Source organism: Synchiropus splendidus, chromosome 4, assembly GCF_027744825.2.
Source record: "Synchiropus splendidus isolate RoL2022-P1 chromosome 4, RoL_Sspl_1.0, whole genome shotgun sequence".
Lineage (NCBI taxonomy): Eukaryota > Metazoa > Chordata > Actinopteri > Syngnathiformes > Callionymidae > Synchiropus > Synchiropus splendidus.
The window spans coordinates 27,456,103-27,474,981 of NC_071337.1; the positions used below are offsets into that span (position 1 = coordinate 27,456,103).

The following is an 18,879-nucleotide window of genomic DNA, read 5'->3' on the forward strand; positions in this document are numbered from 1 at the left end:
TACTTAACTGCTTACTGCCCTCTGCTGATCTGTATCTGGGAATAAAGTAAGAGCAACATCGCTGACTCTTTCGTTTACCTCCTCCATGAGATCGCTGACACACAATTCAAAGTTGGTAACTGTTTAATTGTATTGACATGTGAATAAAACTTTATTAGTCACACACAGGAAGTAGCACAGAACTAAGTTAGTTCAGGGGTATTTTACATTCCTGTTTGGTCAGACAGGGACAGAAATGTGAAAAGTCTGCTGTGCTTATAGAGTCAGTGCAGAGAGGCAGCAGTTAGGTGTTAGCAGGAAATGGTCATGTAACGTTCAGGCAGTGCTCCTCTCCTCAATGGTGAAGGGCTCCATCGGTCTCCTGCTCAGAGCTTTGATGTCGTCTAGGAGACGTACAGGTGTGACAACGTGGGAAGAGCCTACAGAAGAGAAGCACTGAGTTAGTCAGGGGGCGCTGTTCTGCGTGCGAGTCCCGGGCACTCACCTATGAGCACCTGGCAGGATTTCAGCGACTTGGTGAGCTCGTAGGCGCTTCTCATCTCAGAGTAGGTCAGACCGCCGATGATGAAAACCAGCAGACGGGATCCACTGCGACGCTCCTCCTGAGCGCTGGACTTCTTCTGCCGGGCGCTGCAGCACACCATCAAACACTGCATGCTGAACGGACAGCCAGGGGTCACGTGATCTAAATGGATCTACCTGACCGCTCCTGATCCGTTCCAGGCTGCTGGGCACTCCGACTGGTGCGGCCACTCTCTTGCATCCAGCTTGTTCTCCATCACATCCTGGAGAAGCACAAGTGTCCATCAGCTAAGTTCACATGTGGGCGGAGCTAGAGAAAGCACTACAGGTCTGAAGGCTCTCACTGGTGGAAGGAGCTGACCTGGAATCTGAACAACAAAAGCCACTGATGGACAGCGCAGAAACTCACGCCCTGACCTCAGCAACATACGATGCTACTGTACACCTGCAGTCAGTTGTGTTTGTGTGTATGACCTCCATCACATCTTTGATGAGCGGCGTCCAGCGCGACAGGTTGTAAGTCTCCTCCTGGGACCGGTCTCGTCTGGACACTTTACGTGAGAACAAACTGGCCTGGAGGTCAGTGATCACATGGTCAGGTGACTGACAGACCAAAAAAAAAGTGACAGTCAGGAGATGGACAGTTCTCACGGAGGTAATGATGGGGACTCCCAGGAGTTTCCAGTTCAGAATAAATTCTCGCTCGTCTTCAATCTTCACGTGCTGAATCAGCTTGTTCAGGTTTTCTTCAGTCGTCCCTACTCAAACACACGGACACAGAATGAAGTGAGCGGCGTCACGGTGTCTCAGTGTGGCGCGGCTACAACCAACCGTTGACACTGAAGATGTAGAGCAGAACAGCCCGGATCTTGTCATGGACCGAGTAATGGTGCAGAAGCACTGGGAGAAGAGTCCTCATCGGGTCTTTGACTTTGACTCCATCAACATCCGACCCCACAGCCAGATCCTGAGACAACACAGGACAACAGTCCAGCCTGGGCGTCACAGCCTGCACGCACCACTCACCTGCTCAGCTTTACAAAGCTTCTCCACGTTGTTGGAATAGTGCTTCATACAATCTCCAGCCAGCTGCAGGTGAACCGTTTTCTGGGAAGAGACATTATTTTGGAGCGTGAGAAAGAGAGCTAGTGTAATTTTGACAGAGAATTGTGATTGAATCATCGACCATGACTGGAAATATACACCAGTCTGAAATGAAAAGGCATTTGATTGTCATGTGTCGCATGATACTTTGTACTATCATATTAAGTCCATTTAAGTTTAAATAAAATCAATGCTGTTTGCTGTCATGGCATCGCAAACAATCCTCAAGAAAAGTCAACGAAACACTGCCCACTTTTCTGCAGACAACTAAAACAGATGTGTTGACATTGCTGGGTAGACAGTCGATCTAACTGGACGCTAATCTCCGTGGGCACCACCCTTTTACCACCATCAACAAAGGTTTCCACTTTATTTTGTCACAGCTGTTTTTTTTTTTTATCTCAGTTTAATTTCTATACATGAAAAGAAGTACTTCAAGTCAAAAGTACTTCTCCAAATATATTTGCTTTACTTGAGACATCCGGGATCACCATTTTTTAAAGCAGATCTGGGCAAAGTGCGGCCCGGGGGCCATATGTGGCCCTTTGCCTGTGTTTTCGCGGCCCTCATGGGGTCAGACTAAAACTACACAAGTGATAAGTTGTCATTTTCTGTCTTTTTTTTTTTTTTTTTTTATCCTGTTTCCGTTTTAGCCAGTACTAGTTCAACAGTAAATACAACACATTCATGATGAAAGTTTTCTTCTTTTCATTTATCTCAACAGTATTTTCCTCAAAATTTGTAGAAAGAAAATTCAAAATATATTTTGAAATAAATTGCCTTTTTGCCTTCGATGTTTGGTCCATAGCTTTATTGTGATTTCTGTTCATTCAAGATGCATGTGAAAGGATTTTTTGCCATATTTACACTTATCCTTGCGTCCATGTGGCATGGCTCATTTTGCCTTGTTAAGATTTTTTTCCTCACATTTCGTAGTCATCGGCGTCTTTCTTTAGGCATGATGGCGACAGCCACAGTTTATAATGTGGTCTTTAGGAAATTCAACTGCCCAGCTCTGTTATAAGGGGTATATGATAAACTTCAATGGACAATATTGACAGAACACCGACTTGAGCATGGTCTCGCACCGCACACTCAATTTTAGTAAACCGACCAACCCAAGGAAGAAAATCTGAATTCAGTTCATATGGGGAACATATGTTTCAAGTACAGTTTAATGCAGACCTGGGCAAAGTGTTACCCAGGGGCCAAATATGGCCTGTGTGACATCGGAATGTTTCTGAAAGTTTCATCTTGTTTTGTTTTTTTATTTACTGTGATGGAACAGAAATCTAACTTTATTTTATTATTTTAATGGTTCATCTTTTCATTTGATTATCTTTTGCCACTTAAAATACATGGAAATTGAAAATTGATTTTGCTTTGTATGAAACACATCATCTTTAAACGGAATGTGTTCTAAATGGAATGGGGAAGTTCCCGGGATCCTGCTGCCAAAGTGAATAGTCCCGGTAGTTTAAAACACCATCATGGGGAAAATTACTGACTGACACGGTTCATTTGAACTGGATAAAAATATAAGGTTATTTTTTTCTTTATCCAACATCCTTGGGTGAAACTAAACAATCAGAATAAGACTTGAATTGAAATTGACACCAGAGCATGTGAGAGAGTGCGAGTCACCTCTGTTACTTGTTTACGGAACGATGGCATCTTCTTCATCAGTTGAGCCAAATTACTGATGGTGATCTGAAATGTTGAAGTTAACACATATTGTCAGTGCATTACTTACTGTGTGTGTTTATGCTGCCTCGTGGGGACCAATTGTTGACAAGGCACTATTCTCGTGGGGACCTTATGTCTTCATGGGGACCAGAGGTCGAAAACCTCAATTTGAGGATGAAGACTTCAAAATAACGAGGTGATTATAAATGGGTTTCAGTTTGGTTCAGGGTGGTGGTTCAGGTTAGCCATGTGTTTTGGAGGGTTAAGTTAAGCCTGAGAGGCTGGGAAAGCATTAAGGCAATGATAAACAATGTCCCCACAAGGATGGCAATACAAACGTGTGCATGTGTGAGAGACACCTTTCCATCTGGTTGCTTCTTATTCGCTGAGATCTCCTTGACCAACTTGGGGATTTGTCTGAAAAATAAAAATAATGCGAGTGTGTGTTAGTCTGTGTGAGGTAGCGAGTCTGTGTGTGTGTGTGTGTGTGTGTGTGTGTGTGTGTGTGTGTGTGTGTGTGTGTGGTAGACTCACTCAGACACCTCAGCGATGTGCTTGTGTCTCAGGCTGACCCACAACAGGTCGTCCTCATTGAGCTGCGCCTGCTTCTCTGAGCCATCCTTGGACTTGTACCTGCAGAGGGCGGCAGTGAGTCGGTCTGCAGGTGGGTCACTAGTGCGGTCGGACTGACCTGTAGGTATCGTTTTGGATGGGGACCAAATCATAGGCCATGGCCTGGTAGGTGAGCTCGTGCAGGACGGGACTGACTGGGTCCAAGCCACGCTCCAGGATCAACAGCTGCGCGGCCGTCTTTCCCTGGTGACATCATCAGTGATTTCACCCTCAGGCAGAAAGCCACACCAGAAACACCCACCTTCTTCACGCTGTCGTCCAACTCGTAGTGCCTCTTCAGCTTGTTGTCCACCAGCTCGGCCAAAACCCGCGCGTTGTCCGTGCCCCCGTCTCTGCGGGCGTAGACGCGCATCAGCAACCTCGCTTTGGCGATAGCAAGCATGTCAGCGGAGGATCAGACTCACTTTCTGTAACGGACACCTGGGTACTCATCCAGCGTGGCACACAGTGTCACCAGCTGGTCCGCCAGTGTCTCCAGGGCATGGCTCTTGTGGGTGCTGTGAGGACTGTATATGTCATAGAAGGCTGTGGGATAGTCGCATGTGAACACCTGAAAACAACAGACGTGAAAGAGTGAGTGCCACCAAGTGGCCGCACATGAGCAGGTGTGCGACTCACCTGAGACTCCAAAGGAAGAAAGTTGACGTGGATCTCTTTGCACACGCGAATGAACTTGGCACAGTGGCGCTTCATGTGGTTGAAGAGTTCGTCCGGGCAATCTGAGGGGCCGAGTCATTAGTCTGATGGTCAGCAAGTACCTCCCACCCCAGGTGAACCCACAGTCAGTGAAGTACACGTTGGCTGACTTGTACTTTGGTTTGTTGTTAAAGTCTGAGACGACTGCATCCACTCCCTGGAAAACACATGCACAAACACGTAAGTGGTCCTCTTGGCAAAGACACGCACACGCATGCACACACCTGCTGTGATGGTGTCATAAAGTAGACTGCCTTCATTTCTGGAACCGGTTCTCTGTTCTTGTGCAGGTCCTCGACAACTGAGGTGGTAGAGACACACAAATACAAACATTCGTGACAACCGATGCAGCCTATATAATCCTTCAAACACACACATACTTGTGATCTTCTCCGACATCAAGTCTGACATCTTGCAGCACGAGGACAGAAGCCTGGTGGTGAACTGGTCCAGAATCAGGATCTGAAACATCAACAATTGGTCACTCAGTAGGTCGGTCAGTGTCAAGCGCACAGAACACACCTTCCATATTTCCGACTTCCGGCAGTCTGCGATGATGGTCTCCTGAATCCCTGCAAAACAAAACCCAAGCACCAACGACAGAGCCCATGTTAGACCAGCCGGTCGCCACCGAAGAAAGTTTGTTGGCAGGGTACCAACTGTCACTCGGAGCACCAAAAGCGTGTCCATAACCGCCTAAAGAGTTGCAAGTACTGTGTTTGACCGGGTTCTTTCCGACCACTGCCCTGCCCCGAAAATACCACCATTCTCGGCACAGACTCAATCCCTCGGTGGCTGTCCCTCAGTTGAGTTGCGGTGCATGGCTAACTTCTTTTCAGGACGTTGACTCCAAACAGAACCGAATCGAGAACACATCACTCACTAACTTAACCGTGACCCAACTATACTTCACACAACCGGAAGCGGGGTTCTTCGTTATGTCGAGCTCAGAAGAACCAGTTTACAACCTGGTCTAAGTAACACAGCCGAATAGTTACAAATATGAGTTGTCAACGGGGCCAGAGTCAGAACTCCAACTTACTTTTCCAGACTATTTTCTTAAGTCCGTGTTCAGAACCGGTCGCCATCTTGGATTTAATGTTTTTCCTTTGCGCGTCACTGGAACGAAGTGATCCCCGAACGTTTTCTGCCAGAACAAAAGCGCTGCTGACATGAGCAAAATTCGCCCAGATTTTTTTTTCAGAAAACACAAGAGTCGTCGACAGACATGAAAAAATTTTGTTTGGTCGTTTGTTCTGCTTTACTGAGAGAGCCCCAGTCCGGACATGGTAAAGATAAAAATAAAAGCGTGCGCACGCTTTACAAAATCGTGGGAACGATTAATTCATTTGCTCCAAAACTCTTTCTGCTGCATGTGGGTTTAGAGCATCGTGGATTGTTATTATTGTTGACGATTAATGATATTCCTTCTCTGATTGTACTATTGAATGGTTAAGGAAACGTTTTTTTTTATTTTAACAGACCTAACAGCTACTTCTATTGTCCCCACAGGCACCACGCTGCTGAACCCTGCCAAGAAAGGTGTAAAAAAACAGGGATGTGTTATTGGACATCAATGTATATAATATAGCAGAAAGAACCGCAAGGTTTTGTACAAACCTCCATTTATTGTTTAGTTCATAACAGGACCACCTCATATGCTAATGCAGGGGCTGGAGGTGGTGCCTACTTCGTGGCCACACATTTGTATTTTGTTTACTTGTTTCGTGGGCATGCTTTAGTATTTCGTTCCAATGATTTACTAAAGGGTGCGCACGCCTTAATTTTTATTTTTACCATGTCAGGTCTGGGGCTCCGTAGAGATGGACATTGCGGACATCGGAATTCACCGCAATTAGATATCAAAATGTCAGCAAAGTCTGTTGTGCTGTTATCACAGATTATGATGATGATTATGATGAAGTTGACGGTGAGGAGGAGGATAACAATGAGTAATATGAGGAAGAGGTGGAAGATGATGATCATAGGAAAGAGGATGGCCTCTCAGGTGTGGCTAGCCTTAGGTCGGCTGGGGGGCGGGGTTAATGAGGTTTCTAGTGTATATGAGCAGTTGGCGGAGGCAGTGGACAGAAGAACCAACCAACAGACAAGAGATGAAGCTGCTCCAGGTTTTGGCGTTGGTGTTCACCTGCTCTCGGGTGAGTGTATCTCCTTCAGATGGCACGATATGTTTGACATTGACTTCCTAACAGCTGTCATTGTTGTTCACAGACGGTGTCTTCCTCAGGTCAGCTTCATCGCTGCTCATCCTCCTTAGTCTGCTGCTGCTCTCTCACATGACCTTCTGCTTCCAGACCTCTCAGTCACCGTGTTCTCGACTACGTCCAGAAGTACCATCTTGAGGTGGACCCGTGTCGATAATGCCCAGTCCTACAGGATCAGCGTTGCCAAGAGCAGCTCGCCGAGCTCCCCCGTGGCATTCGCCATGTTTGGAGGCAACACGGTGATGGGCTCAGTGAACTCTCTCAGTCCAAATGTCCTCTACACGTTCACGGTGGAAGCCCTGGGCCAGAACCGGACTCCTCTAGACTCTGCCCAGATCCAGACCTCCACAGGTAGGACACACATATATATATATACACAAACACACTCAGAAGTGCCCCTGCTGAGTTCATATGTGTGTGTGTCTGTGTCTCAGCTCCTCCAGTCATGGACCCTCTCACTACGATGAAGTCCCAGGATAGCAGAAGTTTGACATTGGGCTTTGAGCCACAGACTGGAGCGTCTCACTACGTGGTTCGGATCTCGGGGCCTAGCGGTCTGTTGAGGGAGGAGGTGGTGAACTCGGTGCCAGCTGTGGTCCAAGATCTGAGCCCCTACACAGTGTACTCGCTCAGCATCATGGCAGTGAACAGCGGTGGCCAGAACCAGCCCTCTGAGTCCATCACTGCCAGAACAGGTAGCTGGTCTGATTCAGTCTGAACACCTCTGCTGCGCCATCTGATTCTCAAGTGCGATTTGCTTCTCAAGAATGTGGTGTTTTTCTCCCTAAAAATTAAGATCTGAGCTGGATCACTGGAGTTCAGCATAGGCCCTGACCCTCGGGCTCCTGTGACCTCATAAGGACTATCTCCTGTTTCAGATGATAAGTTTCATGTTCCCCACAGAGAAATGGAGTTATTATCCCTCCCAGAATCTGTGGTGTCAGCTGTTGCTCAAACTGTGTCATAAACAAAGACCTCTCACCCCACCTGCTGTCACCGAAACCCCCTGTCTTCACCTGAGCCCCCACCCTGACCTAAGGCGGGAACCTGACCAACTTCACTGGTGTTCTGTTCCTCTCCTCCACAGTCCTGGCCCCGCCTCAGCTCTCCACCTCGTCTCCAAGCAGCAACAGCATTCATGTCTCTTGGCAGCCGGTGGACCCTGCAGTCAGCTACACCGTCACCCTGGTCCACGTAGGGTCCAACTCCGAGGTGAAGCAGAACACATCTTACACCAACATAACCGTTTCTGGTCTGGAAGCGGGGGCGCTCTACACAATCTCGGCAGTGTCCTGGGACCCCGAGGGCCGCGAGGGAGAGCCCAGCGCCTTCATTAACCAGACCACACGTGAGTACCCAGGCAGGGGGAGATCGAGGGTCAGCCGTTGTTCTTCATTGATAACAGTGCTTTTCTGACATCAACAGGACCCCCCACACCGAGCGGCATCAACATCTCGGTGGTGCAGCCCCACGGGGGACCAGCTGGACTTTTGGTGTCCTGGGAGCACCTGGAAGATCTTCATGGCTCTGTCCAGTACTGGGTTTCAAGTGACCAGAATCTGACTTGTGACTCTGTGGACTCAGACTCCTGCATCTTGTCTCCACTGGACTGTGGGCAGGTCCACAACATCCATGTGGTCGCGTCCAACCCATCTGGGTCCAGTCTCCCGTCTGTACATGACTTCATCTCCTGTGAGTCAGGACTGTCAATGAAGAGTGATTCTTATGTCACTGTGATGTCATAATACAGTGTGCATGGCATGATCTCCATCAGACCCCTGCTCTCCCGACTCGTTGGTTCTGGAGGACCCAGTAGAAGATGAATGCGCTCTAACGTGGGCACCAGTTCCTCATGCTGAGATCTATGTGGTTGTCATTAAGCGGAGTGATGGCAGCGAGGAGACATGCAACACCACAGACACAAACTGCACCTTCACCTGCGGCTGTGGACTCACACACCTGCTGTCAGCCTACGCCCAGAACGATGCAGGGACCAGCCCGGCCGGCCCCATGCTCAATTTCACTAAAGGTACAGGTAGGCTGAAGTGGAAATGGCAACTTATTGATCTGTTTGTGTCTGTCTAGTGCCTTGTTGTCCTGAAGATGTCACCATCTCTGGGGTCAGCGCGGACACGATTGAGGTCATATGGACGGCTGCCCGCGGTGCTGACCTCTACGAGACGCGCGCCGTCGACTCCTTTGAGGTCATCGTATGCAACGACACGGCGCCAGTGTGTGCACTCTCTGACCTCAGCTGTGACCAGACCTACAGCTTCAAAGTCACGCCCTGCAACGACATTAGTGGTTGCAACCGAGCCTGCCCCGCCCACAGCAGGGACACGGGTATTTTGTCCCTTCCTAACCACCCCAAGCCTCCCCATTCCTGACACCTGTTTCTCTACACTTCAGCGCCATGCTCGCCAACTCACCTGCAGTTGCACCACACCTCTTCTGGAGTCTCCGTCAGCTGGAACTCTACAAATCGCATGGCTAACTTCACAGTCATCGCAAAAAGTGATGAAAGCACTCTCACCTGTACAAGCGACGGAGATACATGTGACATCAACGACCTGCCCTGTGGCTCCATTTATCATGTCAGCGTCATGGCCACCAGCGGTGCCGGCCAGAGTTTACCCAGTTTCTCTGAGCTCCTGGAGACGGGTGAGGTCACTTGTGAGATTTCTAGATATCATCTAGTGATGCGCCATCGCTCTGTTTCTTCCAGAGCCCTGCTGTCCTCAGAACCTGACGGTGGAGCAGGTGACTCAGGCCATCACCAATGTCACATGGTCTCCTGCCCGAGGAGCTGACTCCTTCAGGGTCGCTCTGACATCATCGCGAGGTCATGCCCGCTGCCACACACAGGACTCGCACTGTCTCATGGGCTGCATCACCTGTGGCACCAACTACACTGTCACCATGGACGCCTACAGCAGCAGCGGCCGCCACGCAGACTGTGTCTACCAAGGCTTCTCCTCCAGTCAGTGTTCGGCCTATCAAAGAGTTGCTGAGGCGCCACAGATTCTGAGTGTATATGTGTGTGTGTGTGTGTCAGGTGCCTGCTGTCCCTCAGGAGTGAGGGTCTACAAGAATGGAGGGACGTCTCTGAGGGTCCTGTGGCGCTCCTCCTCTTCCTCCTCCCATATGCAGGTCCAGATGAGCAGTACCAGTCACAACTTCAGCTGCTCAGCGTCCCCTGGTGGCAGCAGCTGTGACATCACTGGTGTCCAGTGTGGAGAGGTCTACACGGTGCTGGTGGCTCCTGTGACAGCAGGGGGTGCTGTGGTCCCCTTCTGCCATCACAGACTCTTCTCAGGTAGAGACTCATTGATAAGATGATCACAAGAGACCATTGACCATCCATCACTCACACTATGGTGTTTCGGTTCTTCAGTCACATGTTCAGGAAGTGATGTCGGGACAGGTAAGTGAACACTTTCTCCTCACCTTTTCCTCTCGGTGCTCAAGACTCATCCTCACCTCCTTCTCTGCTCCACTGCAGTGTCATATCGTGGGAAAAGAAGCCTGAATGACTCGAGGGTGAGTTCTCTTCTGCAGGATTTATCTGACATTTGATTGGTCTAACAAAGGGGTGGGAAACCTGGACCTCAAAGTATCGGGTGCTGCAGGTTTTTGTTACAATCAATCAAGCACAAACAGTTGAGGCCTGGTTTGACCCACCTCTCATCCACATTTCCTTGGATCCCCTTTCTGCCTCTTTCTTTGTCTCCTCAGATCTCTGAGGATCTATCATCCTGATGTTCATCTTGAATGCAGTTCAGTTTTAAACTTAAACAAGCAAACTTCCAGCTGGTCAACGTCCTTCACAAGTCCCGCCGCTGAATCCCACGACAACGAAACCCTTTGCCCATGGTCATTGGAGGAGAAAGTTTCTTCAACTTCCAGATGAAGTTTTGCTGTCTGATTAAAACTCTTTGCAATGTCTTAGTCTGTCTTCCTTTGGAACAGTGTGCATGAAGGCCTCCTAAGGGTCTCAAATATATTAAGCCTTTGTCTTTGGTTGAGATGATGGTGATGGTGAGTGGCTCAAACCGGGGGATTATTTCTAAGGCACACAACGCTTGTCGTACCCAAGAAACACATACACACACAAAAACTTTCAGACTTATAAAAGAGCTTGCATGCAAGTCCCACACCTCTTTCAGTTTATAAATCATAAGTCATCCAAAAGTTGTCAAACGCAAGGAACCCCGCCCACATTATGCCTATATACGGTCATGCTCACCAAATTTCAATATTAGCACTGTTGCAACAAGAGAGTGCCTGAAGCCCATGACGGCCATTTAATTATCCTCTATTTTATGAGGGTAGAATGTACATTGAGACGTCATGGTTTACTTTATTTGATCTTTAATAGTGTTGCTCTCCTTCCCCCGGGTGTGCCAGCTCAGCTGGTGATACTGCAGCGGGGCAACATTCTCTTCCATCAATGAGGAGGCAGAGGTGTTGCAGGACATCCAGACAGACATCAGTGAAACGCTGAAGCAACGTCTACAGACTGGTACATTTTGAAGCAAGGTGACAAGGGCTGACGTCAGGTACATAATCAAAGACTTGTGCCGGGGGAACATGGTAGCTCTCTGCCTCATTGTTTGGACACGCACACCTCAGCATCAGCTCTGATTTTGACAACAAGACAACAACAGAAGAAACAAGCATTCATTCATTTGTACTTTTTAATAATTCAGACTTACAAAATTCACAACATGGTAGTATGCTAGCATGTCAGCGGCATGCTAGGTGGCTAGCTTCCGCAGACAGCTTGAAAATTGATAAATTATTTTCTTTTTTTACACTAAAATGTTTCATCAGCTAACCTCAGGCTAACCTAAGCTCAAGCTAAGCTAACGTGTCAGAGTTGTGCATAAGTTATCGAATGAGAAATGAGTTCTGAGTCGGAGTCTGGGGTTTCACAGTTGGCCTGTGGTCCGACACACTGGCCTGCTGTAGCTGCTGCGGTTCACGTTGTTCCTGGCAGCTAGGCGCAGACAGTAGTGAGTCTGAGGTCGCAGGTTGGATTCTTTGTGAGAGTTTCCCTCTACGACCCGAATGACCCGGTGCTTTCCATCATCCTCTTCGAACACTAGCGTGTAGTCGGCCGCATCAGCCACTGGGGTCCACTTCACGTGTAGCGAGACACCACGCACCTCGACTTTGACTGGCATTGGAATTTCCAGATCTGAAAAGCAGAGCAAATGATGAAGCATCAAAGCAAGACGTGTAGGTCACCACTGCAGAGATATTCACCTTTATTGAAAGTGGACTGGACTTTACTCGCTCTCAGATCTCTTCTACGGCGACGTTCCACTGGACCTGGAAGTTAAACATTCAGTGAACCAATTATGATCCAACAATATTGGTGCAGGTGTACCTGTGATGATGGTGTTCGCCAAACTCTCCCCATTGGCGTTGCTTGCCGTGACCTCAGTGGATGTTGGGTAGAAGTCCGTCAGCTGACAGGACAATCCATCGGTCTGGCACAACAGTAATCTGACACCGATGCTTACATTGTAGACATTGTAGCTTGTGGCAAACATGGATTCTGTCCACGTGAGAGTGGCAGACTCGGAGTTCCCACTGTATGTAACAGTCGCAGGTGCACATGGAACTGAAAGGAGTAAAGGTCATGTTGAAAAGTCATCTGCGTGGCCAGGCTAACATGATCTATATCAGCTAAAATCCGTTTACCAGAGAATCCAGTGAGGGTGTCAGACAGATCACTGACTCCAGCGGCATTACGTGCTCGGACAGTCAGGTTGTAGCTGGTGCTGCACGGTAGCGGAGTCTCAAAGTATGGTCTTGACAGCCAATAGGACGTCAGATTCATCCTGGCCTGTGGGCTGTTGTTGATCTGGCCGCTGACCTCGACGAGGTACTCGACCTGCGGACAGGAGACTGCCGTCCACGACACTTGAGCCCAATGCTTCTGTCCCATCTGCCTGAACTTGAGTCGGGGAACCTCTGGAGGGCAAGGCACTGAGGAAGGAGACAGAAATGCTAGATTCTGCTGTTAAAAACAATGTTGCATAACAGTAGTCGTAGATACCTGCCCCAGCCATTACAGTGGCGCTGTAGGAGCTGTTACAGACACCGTCCGACGCCACCACAGAGAAGTTGTAAGTGCGACTGCACTCGAGACCTGACACATTACACGTTGTGCCAATGCTGTCACAGGAAAGGGTGGAGTCCTCATTGGAAAAGGCAGAGCCAAAGTACTGCAATGCCCCAGGAGAGGCAGTCCAAGACAGAAGTGCTGAGTTGGTGTGGCAGTATGGAACCACCACAAGGTCTGAAGGGGCACAAGGCACTAAGGAAGAGGACAAGGGGCTGGGTTACATAAAATACATTTTTTAACAGCAGTGTCATGTCCAACAGTGGCGTTGCAAAGACAAACAATCACACATGAAGGTCCGTCACACCATCATTGTGGTGTCCACCCATTACCATAATGTTTTCCCATCCTAAACCTAACCTTAAACAAATAACCTTAACCAGGAGTCTTAGCCAAACTTAAACCTAATTATAATGACCCAGTTATTTTGAAGTCTTCATCCTCAAATTGAGGCTTAACCCTGTGCTGTCCAGCAGAAGGGCCACATTCCCCCAAAACGTTACTCGGATAAATATGCTTCACCACACACCTGTAAACATGGTTGCAGTGGTGGCAGGGCTGCTGCAGTTGTCACCAGAGGCCACCACACTGAGGTTATAGTTGTGACTGCAGCGCATGCCTGTCAGTGAACAGTTGTTGACCTGAGTGTGGCACTCAAACATGTGACCATCCTCCCCATGTGCTGTCAGGTGGTAAGATTTGGCCACAGGAGAGGAGCTCCATGTCACCTCGGTGCTGTTACGGTCACAGGACGGAATTGCACGGATGCCAGCAGGAGCACACGGCACTGCAAACACACACACACGCTCTGAGTTAGGAGCCGCACGAGCGCTCACATGCACACACGGAGCCCTGCATAGTACCTGTGTGGATCCTGCTGGGGGGGCTCCTGAGGCCACTGCATTTATCCGACGAGGCAGACACAATGACGCTGTAAGTCTCATCACACTTGACACCCGTCAGGATGCACGAGTCTGTCGAACTGTTGCAGGAGACCATGGACAGGTCTGAGGCCTCAGCTGTGACCAGGTAGAGCTGGGTGTTGTCCACCAGCGTCCACTCCACCATGATGCCACTGTCACATGCCAACTTGACCGAAATCGATGAGAGGCCACATGGTCCTGAGAAGAGTTATCATCCTTTTGATCATCGCTCTCATCATCATCTTCATCGTCATCATACTTGGCCTCTCACCTGTTTCCAGCTGCATGGTTTGGCTTTGGTTACTAGAACACTGTCGGTTGATGGCCCTAACGTGGAAGACGTACCGAGTTCCACACTTGAGATCTGGAACGCTGCAGGGCGAGGAGGTGGAGCTACAGGTGGAATTGTGCTCTGTCCCCACCTCCTCTCCGAGGACCTGGTAGCTCTTGGCGCCATCCGCTTCATCCCAAGTAACCCAAGCAGAGTTGGACACACAATCTAGCTGGGTCATGACGTTCTGCGGAACACACGGAGCTGCAGATCCAAAGAACAATGAGCTCCAGTCCCTTTTTTATTTACATACTGGACATGGGTGGGGTAGTACCTGAAGACGCCACCACTGAGGTGCTGGCTTCGCTCTCACAGTTGTCTCTGACTGATGTCACTGTGACGTTGTACCTCTGCCCACACGGGAGGTGTCTGATGGTGCAGGAGGAGCTGCTGGTGTCGCAGGAAAGTTCCACCTCGTCATCGCTTATCGCCTTCACATGGAAGAGGTCAACGTCATGGTCATGTGACCAGGTGACAAGTATGGCTCCTTGCTCACACAGTGAAGTCACTTCCACATTCTGTGGCGGACACGGAGCTGTAAGTAGAAGGTGTGGGGGGTCAGTGAGCTGGAGTCAGTGAGAGACTTAAATGATGGCAGTACCTGACAGTACAGTGGCCGCAGCACTCTCTGCACTGGAGCATGCACGATTGTTGGCCAAGACTGTGACATTGTAGCTCCGCCCACAAAGTGGCTCGATCAGGTCGCAGTGAGTCTCTGTGTTGTTGCAGGCCACCTGGTGGCCCTCAGTGGCTTCAGCGACAGCTGAATAGTAGAGTGCCCCGCTGCTGTGCTCCCACGTCACAGCCACTGAGCCCGCCTGGCACTGCAGTGCCGTACGTACAGAAGTGGGCTGGCACGGTACTGCAGGGATTGTTCAGACATCAGCTCTTTACTGCTGACTTTCCTGCTTGCTTTAGAAACAACCATACAAGTGGGGGCATCCAAGCGCCCTCACCTGTCACTCACCTGACTGCAGGGATAACGGGGCAGGGCTGCTGTGGCACTGCCTGTCCTGAGCTGTCACACTCAAATTGTAGAGCTGACCGCAGTGCATGTTGGGTAGTGAACAGTTGTTTGTGCCGCTGTGACATTCTACAGAGTGTCCGTCGGGTCCTACTGCTCGCACGGTGTAGGAATCCACGCCCTCCCCCTCCTCCCAGGTCACCATGCCAATGTGACTCTCACACTCCATTTCTGCAGCCACCATCTGTGGAACACACGGAACTGCAGAAACAGAGTAACGTGAGGGCAGGAGACTGGACCACAGCAGACATCCAGGGCGTGCATATACCCGTGGTGATTGCGAGGGCGGAGCTTCCTGTGGTGGAACAGGATCCATCAGCCGCATTAACAGTGATGGTATAGTTGAGTCCACACAATAAGTCAGAGAACAAACAGGATGTTTGGCTGCTATTGCAAGTCGACGCATAGCCACCGTTCCCCTGGGCGACTGCTGTGTACTGCCACGCCCCTCGGCTGGGCTCCCAAGAGACCGCCAATGCACCTGACTCACAATTCACCTGCGCCTCTACCTGCTGGGGAACACATGGAACTGCACACAGACAATTAACTGTAAATAGCTTTCAGAGGGGAGGGTGGGGCTGCTCCTTGGTTTACCTGTGTGGATCTGGGTTACAGCACTGTGAGACACATTACAAGCTTGGTTGACAGCAGTCACGCTGACATTGTAGATGAAACCACAGAAGAGATCTGATAACGTGCAGTGGAGGTCTGTGCTCTCACAGCTGGATTCATGCGCTTCCACACCAGTGGCCTGTACAACATAGAAGTCGGCACCTGTGCCAATTGCCCAGCTGACATTGACCGTGTTGGTGGAACAGTCTATGTCCATGAGGACATCCTCAGGAGGACAAGGCGCTGGAGGAGAACGGTACAGTTAGCACTGTTAGCTGGGCCGTGAGAAACTGAGGTAAACTCTGACCTGACTGGAGCTGCAGGCGGTTACTAGGGCCACCGCGGCACTGTTGGTTTGTCGCATAAGCAACAATTTCGTACGCTTCCCCACAGGACAGTCCTGGCAGCTCACAGTGGGTCAAATTGGACACACATGTGGAGACATGGCCAGAGGTAGAGTGAGCGGAAATGAAGTAGCTCTGTGCCCCCTCAGTGAAGCTCCAGTCGATGAGCGCAGAGTCAGTGAAGCAGTCCAGGACCACCGAGCCGAGGACAGGGGTGCAGGGGACTGTGTAGAATATAGGGGGTTAGGGTTAGACTTTGATATGGAAGACATCACCAGGGACAGGTTACCTGAATGAAACGTTTGAGCTGGACTTGGCAGGCTGGAGCAGACCTCGTCCTGTGCTGCCACCTGCACAGTGAAGACGTGTCCACACGTCAGGTTGCTAAGTGTGCAGTTGAGGTCCAAGGTGTCACAGGTGGATGTGGCACCCAGCGAACTCTGGGCAATCACAGAGTAAGAAGTCGCCCCCCTGCTGGGTGTCCAAGAGATTGTCGCCACTCCAGTATCACAGTTCATCTTGACATCCACATCCTTGGGAACACACGGAACTGGAGACAAGGACATACAGAAGATAGAGTTCAGACATACTGAGAGACAAGCCAAGACTGTGAGAGGCAGGGTGGGTTCATTTATAAGTCAGGTGGAATGTCGACCAGGTGGTGTGTCCTCACCTGATTGCAGATAATGGACTTCACTGGGGTCAGAGTTGCAGCTCTGGTCGGACGCGACTACAATGACGCTGTGGTTCATTCCACAGTTGAGGCTGGACATCCCACAATGTTCAATGTCAGACCAGCAGCTCTCCAACTGGCCGTCTTCCTGCATAACCGTGGCTGTGTAGAATTCTGCACCACGTGAAGCTCTCCAAGACACCACAGCGATGTTGGACACGCAGTTTATCGAGCTGGACACGCCTGCAGGTGGACAGGGAACTGGGGGTGGGGTGAATGCGGGTCAGTGACAGTAACTCCCAGGTCAGTTTTAGGACACGCTGCAGTATTCACCTGAGTTCAGCTCCATCACAGCACTTGGATCGCTGATGCACTCTGCATCCACCGCTTGAACCGACAGGAAGTAGAGATGACCACACAGGAACTCAGAGAAGAACACTGTTGTACTGTTTGTGCTCTGCTGGAGTTTGTGCCCTTCATTGGTTTCAGCAGTAACCACGTAGGAGAGGGCCGTGTCACTGGGGTCCCAACTGACAGACGCTACCTGTGGACCACAACAACACCAGAAACTTAACATTTATGTTCTTGAGAGTGTATGTATACGTGCGGCTCTAACCTTCATGCTGCAGTTCAGCTCCACCCGCAGGTTGTCTGGGATGCAGCTCGCTGTTGAAAAGAAGCAAATGTTCAGACACAAAAGCACAAAGCTCGCCACTGGGATGGTTACTAGTACCCATGCGGATGGTGGTGCTGTTGCTTGGCATACTGCTGCACAAGAAGTCGTTTGCCACAATGTGAGCGGTATAGACCTCGCCGCAGTGAAGGTCGTCCCAGATGCAACTGGTCGTGTTGCTGGTACAGACGTGCGTGTGTCCGTCTCGTCCCACCGCTATGGCAATGTACGTGTCCGCGCCGTCACTTTCAGCCCAGCTGACGGCTCCTCTGTCATCCTCGCAGAGCATGAAGCTGTGGACGTCATGTGGTATGCATGGACCTGGGCAACCAAAATGTATTAGAGCGATTTTATGTCTTACAAACATGAGACAATGGCGGTACCTGTCTTGAAAAGCTGAGGTTCACTGGGCTCACTGCTGCAGTGCTCATCCTGAGCATGTAACATCAGCGTGAAGAGTTGACCGCAAAGAAGCTCCGCCTCTAACTGCACACCGCCAGTCTGGAAGCTAGTGACATAGCCCAGGTCACCTGACACTGTCAGCAGGTAAGACAGAGCACCTGCGGACTCCGCCCATGTGACCACCACAGTGTTGTTGTCACATGAGCCCTCGACAGTCACATTCTGTGGGCGACATGGTTCTGGCGACACACACGCATGCACACGCAGTCAGAGGTCTGAGGCTGGCGAGTCTGGACAGCGGTCTAACAGCTCGGCATTGTTACCTGTAGTGATCTCGGCAAACCTGCTGGGGGTGCTGCAACAGTTCTGGCTGCAGGACTGTACAGAGAGCAGGTAGGTGTCTCCGCAGGACAGGTGAAAGAAGCTACAGGTGGGGAGTGAGGAGTTACACTGCAGTCTCTCTCCTGAACTTGAGGTGGCGACGGCCAAGTAGAACTCCGCCCCCTCAACCTCTTCCCAGGACATGCTGGCTGTGCTTGACCCGCACTGGATGTCAGCACTCACATGCTGTGGTTGACAGGGACCTGAATGCCAAACGGTTGTTTAAAAGTCTGTGATGGTCCGAAGTGCTTCAGGATTCTCATAACAATTCCACTCACGAGTTCTGATGGAGACAACTTCCCGGGATTCTGTACGGCATCCCTCGCTAATGGCGGCGATACTGATATTGTAGGATTGACTGCATTGCAGGCCAGTCAACTGGCAGCTCATTTCCTCTCCGAGCCATGACACCTGGTGGCCATGAGGTGACACTGCTGTCACAGCGAACGTACTGGCTCCTGCAGTGGCGCTCCAGCTCACGTCGGCGGAGTCATTGGCACAGTCCAGATCAACATCC

The 18,879-nt window shown here is 50.1% G+C and overlaps 3 protein-coding genes across 3 annotated transcripts; 1 reads left to right on the forward strand and 2 right to left on the reverse strand.

Moving 5' to 3' along the window:
* Positions 1 to 105: 105 nt before the first annotated feature.
* On the reverse strand, positions 106 to 5,756 carry stxbp3 (syntaxin binding protein 3). Its single transcript, XM_053863120.1, has 19 exons — positions 5,684 to 5,756; positions 5,164 to 5,213; positions 5,022 to 5,103; positions 4,866 to 4,942; positions 4,726 to 4,798; positions 4,564 to 4,664; positions 4,350 to 4,495; positions 4,187 to 4,277; positions 4,004 to 4,128; positions 3,847 to 3,945; positions 3,672 to 3,729; positions 3,271 to 3,336; positions 1,549 to 1,629; positions 1,354 to 1,489; positions 1,174 to 1,280; positions 997 to 1,095; positions 700 to 785; positions 485 to 630; positions 106 to 419 (listed from the first exon to the last, which is right to left on the reverse strand). Exons 1-19 carry the CDS (start codon positions 5,727 to 5,729, stop codon positions 316 to 318), a joined length of 1,773 nt encoding a protein of 590 aa, XP_053719095.1. The 5' UTR covers positions 5,730 to 5,756; the 3' UTR covers positions 106 to 315.
* Positions 5,757 to 5,864: 108 nt separating this feature from the next.
* Positions 5,865 to 10,736, forward strand: LOC128757938 (fibronectin type III domain-containing protein 7-like). The gene is made up of 16 exons (XM_053863590.1): positions 5,865 to 5,930; positions 6,154 to 6,183; positions 6,542 to 6,800; positions 6,874 to 6,889; positions 6,957 to 7,217; positions 7,301 to 7,561; positions 7,954 to 8,214; positions 8,292 to 8,558; positions 8,641 to 8,895; positions 8,952 to 9,209; positions 9,276 to 9,527; positions 9,592 to 9,846; positions 9,922 to 10,182; positions 10,261 to 10,290; positions 10,369 to 10,406; positions 10,602 to 10,736. Exons 3-16 carry the CDS (start codon positions 6,687 to 6,689, stop codon positions 10,623 to 10,625), a joined length of 2,553 nt encoding a protein of 850 aa, XP_053719565.1. The 5' UTR covers positions 5,865 to 5,930; positions 6,154 to 6,183; positions 6,542 to 6,686; the 3' UTR covers positions 10,626 to 10,736.
* Positions 10,737 to 11,797: 1,061 nt separating this feature from the next.
* Positions 11,798 to 18,216, reverse strand: LOC128757215 (receptor-type tyrosine-protein phosphatase beta-like). Its single transcript, XM_053862321.1, has 22 exons — positions 18,201 to 18,216; positions 17,963 to 18,115; positions 17,640 to 17,900; positions 17,523 to 17,572; positions 17,240 to 17,450; positions 16,907 to 17,167; positions 16,523 to 16,783; positions 16,197 to 16,457; positions 15,872 to 16,132; positions 15,546 to 15,806; positions 15,221 to 15,478; positions 14,855 to 15,115; positions 14,528 to 14,788; positions 14,194 to 14,457; positions 13,863 to 14,120; positions 13,529 to 13,786; positions 12,934 to 13,176; positions 12,576 to 12,863; positions 12,395 to 12,495; positions 12,259 to 12,340; positions 12,135 to 12,200; positions 11,798 to 12,066 (listed from the first exon to the last, which is right to left on the reverse strand). The coding sequence occupies exons 1-22, from the start codon at positions 18,214 to 18,216 to the stop codon at positions 11,798 to 11,800; spliced, it is 4,605 nt and encodes a 1,534-aa protein (XP_053718296.1).
* Positions 18,217 to 18,879: the final 663 nt, after the last annotated feature.

Excerpts from the sequence above, each read along its gene's own strand:
- stxbp3 (XM_053863120.1), bottom strand. The coding sequence starts at position 5,729 with ATGGCGACCGGTTCTGAACACGGACTTAAGAAAATAGTCTGGAAAA. Across the intron at positions 5,214-5,683 it reads TAAGAAAATAGTCTGGAAAA|GGATTCAGGAGACCATCATC; the intron begins GTAAGTTGGAGT and ends TTTGTTTTGCAG. Across the intron at positions 1,630-3,270 it reads TCCGTAAACAAGTAACAGAG|AAAACGGTTCACCTGCAGCT; the intron begins GTGACTCGCACT and ends GTCTCTTCCCAG.
- LOC128757938 (XM_053863590.1), top strand. The coding sequence starts at position 6,687 with ATGAGGTTTCTAGTGTATATGAGCAGTTGGCGGAGGCAGTGGACAGAA. Across the intron at positions 8,215-8,291 it reads CTTCATTAACCAGACCACAC|GACCCCCCACACCGAGCGGC; the intron begins GTGAGTACCCAG and ends TGACATCAACAG. Across the intron at positions 10,407-10,601 it reads GAAGCCTGAATGACTCGAGG|ATCTCTGAGGATCTATCATC; the intron begins GTGAGTTCTCTT and ends TTGTCTCCTCAG.
- LOC128757215 (XM_053862321.1), bottom strand. Across the intron at positions 16,784-16,906 it reads AGTCCATTATCTGCAATCAG|TTCCGTGTGTTCCCAAGGAT; the intron begins GTGAGGACACAC and ends CCTTGTCTCCAG. Across the intron at positions 15,479-15,545 it reads CGCCCTCGCAATCACCACGG|TTCCGTGTGTTCCACAGATG; the intron begins GTATATGCACGC and ends CTGTTTCTGCAG.